Genomic DNA, 7032 nt, shown 5'->3' with positions numbered 1-7032 from the left:
TTCAATCGTTCTATAATCGAACCAATTCGAATTTTTTTTAAAAACATTTTCTTACACAATTATTCAATAATAGAACCACGTTTTGAAATTCTGAATTTTAAGAACAATAAAAAGAAACATTTTTTTGTTTTTTAAGCGTTACGATGAAAGAGCATTTTGAAAAATTAACACGTCGTAAATTTTTTTAAGGTTGCACATCGTAGCGTGTTAAAAAAAATAAATAAAAAAACTCTTTCTTGGCTTCTTACTTTATTTAAATTTAAGATAAAGCACGAAAATGTTATTTTCTGAATAAATTTTTACTTGATTTCTCGAGGCGATGTGAACTATCTAAGAATATGACTACATAATTAAACTATGGCAAGAAAGGTACAGTACGTTCGATGCCTCCTCTGTATTTAAATATTTAAATCTATGACGTCGTTAACCTCTGCATGGGGTGGATAATATATGATTTTGGCATTAAATACAAGCTTAAAGCTAGATAATTCTTTAATGTTCTCATTTTTTTTTTAAATAAAGATCTTACAACATCCGAGTTACCATAAAGTTCTATTTTTTATGAAGTGATCGGTCGAGTGATTTATTTATTTATTTATTATTATTATTTTTTTCTTTTATGTAGCCCACCCACGTTACAAAAGTGGGTTACGTATCTGACATTCTAGTAACACTTTTTCATGTTACGTTCTACAAAACGTAAACTCCCACCTAACCAACTCACTAGACTTTAATCTCAGTGCGTGCCAATTTTGACCCGTTATGACATAAATCGATTCTTTTATGGTAGTTGAACCTAAATTAATTTACAAAAACTCATTCAATAGGCTAGTTTTGGTTCAGCATTTGATTTTTAAACTGAAGTATTAGTTACGAGTTTAAATTAACACAAATCACCGCTCGTTATCTAAGCTTGTATGACTCATCGGATTGTGTCTCAATCTTATCGAAATCTTTATAATTTCTGAGTAAAATGTATGTTTTTTTCTATAAATTATTCACTAAGCTGCGTACATCTCTGGCTATGCTTATTGTTTGGCTTCTCTCCAGTCTATTATTATGCGTCTTTTTACATGAAGGTCATGGCTTGTCGCGCTTTACGTTTTTGTGAAATTGTAACAAAGGTAAATATAATTTTACGTATACTTTTTTTTTACGTAACAACAGCCTTGTTTAACGTCTCGATTACAAGCCGAAAAAGTCATAATAATTTGTAAACAAACGTTATGTGTTACAAGACTGTTGCGTGCGCGATTTGCGACTGGTTAATGCCTTATAAGTCGAAGTGTGTCGTTTCCACCTGTCACCTTAACGTGTACGGATTAGAAATTAACATACTACAAAATGAACTACTTAAATTTGTGTACACCCACGCTAAAATTCTTGCTTTATTTGACGTAAACATTGAGAATTATAGCGGTAAAAGTACACACAAAAAAAATATATATATATGCTAATTTGGCAACACTAGAGACTATGCAACTTACGAAAGTCCGGTCCGTAAAGAGGTGCAATTAATTTGACTCCATTAAAATTTATGATAGACCAACTTAACGAGTTTATTTTTAATTATTCGTCCTTGCATAGGAACAATGGGGTGAAAATCGATTCGTAACAGATAACGCCCGTTCAGGTATCGAAAACAAATTACTGATCATTGAAAGAAAAGAAAAAAAAATATTTCTCTATCATTTTTTCCCCTTGGTTGTTTCACTTTATTGAGCCAATCTCGTATTTGAAGTTGGGACTCGTTCCAATATTCTTGCGTGCTTCGAGTCGAAATGGTCTGCTTTCAACTCTTGTCCGAGATTAAGATATAATTTTTAGGTTTTTAGGGGGAATAAAATATATAAAATGATCTTCTGTGCGTGTAATGTATATATACGTATTAAAAAATATTAGAATTTCTTATGTATTTATTCGAATTTCTTATAAAATAATACGTAATGTGTTGAGTAATTAATGCTAGAAAATGGTTTAATACAGAAATAATAAAATTTACGTAATGTTATTTTTACTTGGATATATTTATTAAACTTTAGAACTGTTTTCTAAACCGGAAACGGAAGTTATTAAGATTCTTATTTGTCTTTTACTGTGTCATCTATCTCCTTTCTCTTGGCACATCTTGACAAGATTTATCATCACATTTAGACTACATCATCATCACCATCATCATCATTTGGCTTTTACGGAGGTGGGAGGACATGGTGAAGGTGAAGACGGAAACAGACCTTTTACCACGTCCTTTCATCTCCCCTTACTCTCCTCTTCTCTATTCTATTCTTTAGCATCACATCTCTCTTCTGTATTTAATAATTTCATAGCATTATTATGGGGAAACAGTGTTTGCATATTACTCCTGTTTATCTGCAATAATATTAGTTTAATCAAAACTTTTTTGGCTTTTTCTTGCGATTGTTTTGTTTGCAAATCAAATCGATAACGGCTCGATAAATCAAATTTCTATACGTAAATCTCATAACCGGAAACGGAAGCAATTAACGTTATAACTGTTGTTTAGTATGCGTATTGCATCGCGTAACGCTACGCGACAATCGATTTAGTCTTTTTTTTCTCATAAAATATTACAATATATCTGATAAAAACTTAAATATATCCGCTTCCAAATTCAAAGACTTATCTCGTAATAATTATGAAGTAAAATAGAAGTCATAATCAGAACATTTGATGTATTTTATGAGGCTATTTTCTTTCTCAAGTATTTCGTTCCTCGTTGCAATCACTTGTTAAAAATTAATTCGACAATAAACTAGACGAAGTTAAGTTTATACGTAACCATCGTTCGATATTATTCGGTAAGTTTAAACTCACAGATTTAATTTCCTTTCAACTATTGTCTCGTATGGCTTTTAATCTAGATCACTTGTGTCATTGTTAAACCGGTACATCAGCCTATTACATTATATTGAACCGTAGACATTGTTATATATATATATATATAGTTTAGAAATAAATGTAAAATAATTAACCGGATAAAACTCTCTAACGCGGCTACGTGGCGTCAGGTTCTTTGTACCTTTTTACTTTGCCAAGAATTCCTATGGCGACATTGGCACAACTATGTTGACTCTCTATAAACGGCTCAGCTAGTGGAGCAATGCCACGGCGACCATGGACTAACCGTCGACGAACTAAAAAAGAATATCTCCGTATCTAAAAAAAGAATCGTTTAAGACGGACGTCGAATCGCACGTGCTCGGAGACATACGTGTGACTCACCCCTAACTCCGGATCATCTTCCTGTTATTCTTTAATCAAGAAAGAAAACTTTATCTGACTTTTTACATCTCGTAGGCTGCATTTAAAATGACATTTCCGGCTTCTTTCTCAATTACAAGAGCTAGGAGCCACGTGGTTAATCTATCGTTTTATATAGAATAACGAACTCTGATGCCGTATAGGAGGATACGTATCACGTGAGCGGTAAATAAATCCGTATATTTGGACTTTAGTAATTGCTTGATTATTTAATCTTCGGTTTGTTCCCCCCCCCTTTTTTTTGTCACTTGCGAGATTTTTATCGACGAGTTTTGCCGCTTAACAGATGTCACTTCCAGCAGATTTTCTATTAATTAGTTATCTGAAAGTGGGTTGTGTGTTGTTTCGTGTGGGAAGAGCGAAGAGTTCTGTCGCCCACCGATTCCGTTATTTGGTTTAATATAAAGAGGACGTTGAACTATTTCGACAAGAAAAAAAATAACCTCCATCCGACGTATTAACTGATTAAACTATACCATCTTTTGTCACTCCATTGTCGCCTATTGGGATAGATAGTCTGGAAGGGATGAAGAGAACTTATAAATAAACACAACTCGTCTCTGGCACTTTGCCCGTCTAGCTGACTGGGACGAGTAAATTATGACCACACTATCGAGAAGAGGGAATTTTGAAGTATTTTCAAACTGGGTGAAGACGGATTTGATCGGCTACCTTTTCAGTAGATTCTCTGCTTGATAATTAATGGACATACAGTTTGTAAGATGTTTCTACAACCTCCCCGTCTGGTTCAGAACTTTGTACCACTGTTATTTTACTATATATTAGTCGGAAAACTTGACATATTGTTAAATTGAAAGAGAAATTTCAAGTTTTAAATGATATCTTCCCTATTCTTCGTGATTTAATTGGACATTATTTGGAAAATAGACATAGGCTTTTTTTTATGTTGTCTGTGAGTAATTTGCATATAAAGTATCTAAGCTATAAAGTATCATATGTTGAGTTTATAAAGAGATAAAATAAGATAAACAGTTATGACTTGTGTAGGTGGATTTGAAAATTTTTAAGTAGGCGCTTCGACCTTAGTACGTGGGTCTATTATTTGTCGAAATTCTGTAGTAATCTCAACTTTTTTTTTTCAATTTAATTATTATTTACGTATTAATTATTTCCTTGTAATTATACTTTAATTGTGTTGTGAATAATTAAATTATTCAACTTTTATTTACAAATACATTTAAGTCATTTTACACAGTATTTAAAATTATAAATTATCTATATTTTAATGTAGCAGAATTCAAACAATCAATGATTATCTTTTTATCATAATTTGAATTTAATGTTTTGACTTTTGATCAGATTTGTTTAATAATTATCTGACAAAACAGTTAAGTTGTGAAATATAGAAAGAAAACTAAGTATAGAATAAACTTCTCAGCTATAGGCCTATATATTATATTATTGCATATATCGAATTGAATTTTAGCAATCTTAGATGTTAAATATGTCTAATATTACTTGATAATAGTAATATTAGTTTTATAGATGATTAATAAGCTCAATTATAAAGAATTTAGGTTATTAACTAGTTAAGATTAATAAAACTTCCAGTTAATTACAGAAGATATAATGAGTAAAACCTTGTTCTGAACTTAACCTAATCCATTAAAACTTTTTAAAGTAATCTCTAAGCATTATTTAAATATATATCAGAAAAAAGAACTGCATAATAATTAATATTTAGCCTTTTATTTTCTAAATGTCCCTAATTTTCATCAAAGTATTGAAAAATATATACTTAAAATTAAGATCCTTGTATGTATATATATATTATTATTTTCTTTATCGCTACTGAAATTATGTTAGCAACGCTCATTAAAATCTCTTGTCATTACTTTATAGCTAACACATGTTTCCTTCGTCTGCCTAATGTATCTTATGCGTGTAGATTATATTTTTAACATAAGTTAAGAATACAATAAATAAAGAAGATTAACAAAAACTAGGACTGTGCCACATCACCGATATTGGTGCAACTTTTAAACTATTTGGCTATCTGCTTTTAGCCAAAAAATATTATGATTTAACTTTAAACGATTTTCAACTAACATCTGATATGAAACATCATTTTTCACTAACATTCAGCTTTCTTACTTGGCGCAACTTATAAGAATATCGCGTGACTTCATAAAGTAAGCCGATTTCGGGGTACCTCATATATGACGTAAGAAAGACGTATGCCATCGTAGATTCAACTCAATTTAATTATTATTCTTCCAGTGAATTAATTAATAAAAAAACACATGTAAATGATGTTCAGTTTTCAAAGAATCACACAATGCACTCAATAATTTTTAGATTAATGTATTTTATAAACTTTTAAAAACATCCTGCAAAAATATATAAAATTTTAAGAGGTATAAAATGCAAATTAGGTCGTTATAAGTTCTATATTTTGTGTGACGTTTAATGTTTTTGTATTTTTATTGAAGAGACAAATAATACAACCAATGCAATTCATTTGCATTTGTCTATATCAGATCAAACTATACATAGATTTAATGAATGATAAAATAAGAAATCTGACATTATTAGTGTGATTCCAGTTTTAATATTCTGTAAGCTTTTACAGCCATCAGATATGCATTTTTTTTTTTAATTATTATTACTTGTAAACATTGTATAGTTTGATTTGGTTATATTTATTCATTACAGATCATTATTTCAGTAGAAGTTCTATCAGAAATATGTTGCATAAGATTTCTTTTGAATGCATATAAAAATAAATCTTCTAAGAATTTAATGAATTATTTAAAAGTTTAATAATAAAACAAATATAAGTTGGCAAAACATTCTATAATAAAAATTTATATTTATATATGATTTCAAATTACAACAATTCATATGATTTAAATAATAAATTCAATTAAATCAATGTAAAAAATGTTCATAAAATTAATCCTAAATCTTTAAAATATGTTATAAAATATTTAATATAAAATTATTTGTGAAACATTTATGTATATAGTTATAATTGAATTGTATATTTTCAAGTATTTTTTTCTAAATAAAGAAAAAATAATAATATTTTAAAAGTCAGTTTTTTTTAAGCAAAATAAAATGTTAAGTTGTAACATTTCTTACAAAATATACTTAAAAAATGTCAACTGATATTTGAAAAATTGCTATTTAATTAAATATGACATGGCAGAAACAAATATATAAATAGTTATATATATTTGTAACTATTAAAAGTTTTAACTGAAGAAATTTTTAAACTAATTTCTTATATATTATATATGTTGTTGTTATATTGAAAGTAGTAATTTTTATTGCTTGAATTATTTTTAAATTTTTGGCGAGAAATCTTTAAGTAAACAAGTTTTTTTTCCCCCTTATCTAAAATGATACATTCTACTTAAAAAATCACATACTGGAACAGAGAATGCATTTTTCTTTTTGTCGCAATTGTAAACTTTAGCAACATGTTCAGAGTCTTAATAAATTATATAATAAAAAGTATGCAAATTTATTTTTAAATATGATTAAAATTAATAATTAACTTTTGAAAATTATTTTGTAAATTTATTGAAAGAATTTATTGTTTTTTGTTGTTGTTGTAACTTATTACGCAATTTAATTTATTCCAATTTCTTATTAAATAAAGAAAAATTATGCAAATTTATTATAAATTATTAATAATTTACAAAAATAAAAACTTGATTAATTTTAAGAAGAAGATAGTTTTTATTTTTAGAATAATAGTATTTTGTGCAGTAATTTTTTTAA

At 28.4% G+C, this 7032-nt stretch overlaps 1 protein-coding gene across 5 annotated transcripts in view; it reads left to right on the top strand.

Moving 5' to 3' along the window:
* Positions 1-7032, top strand: part of LOC111624128 (plectin-like) — a 78170-nt gene that overhangs the window by 67394 nt on the left and 3744 nt on the right. The window contains exon 1 of one of the 5 annotated variants that reach the window (XM_023366922.1): positions 399-1124. The exons of the other annotated variants lie outside the window; for them this stretch is intronic. Coding sequence (XP_023222690.1) covers positions 978-1124 — 147 coding nt within the window. The 5' untranslated portion in view covers positions 399-977. Of the gene's footprint in view, positions 1-398; positions 1125-7032 lie in introns of those variants that run through there. 5 annotated transcript variants of the gene reach the window in all.

Source organism: Centruroides sculpturatus, unplaced genomic scaffold (assembly GCF_000671375.1).
Source record: "Centruroides sculpturatus isolate CEXI.00-Female unplaced genomic scaffold, Cexi_2.0 scaffold214, whole genome shotgun sequence".
Lineage (NCBI taxonomy): Eukaryota > Metazoa > Arthropoda > Arachnida > Scorpiones > Buthidae > Centruroides > Centruroides sculpturatus.
The sequence above is the reverse complement of the archived record's forward strand: the minus strand, read 5'-3'. Positions and strand labels throughout refer to the sequence as shown.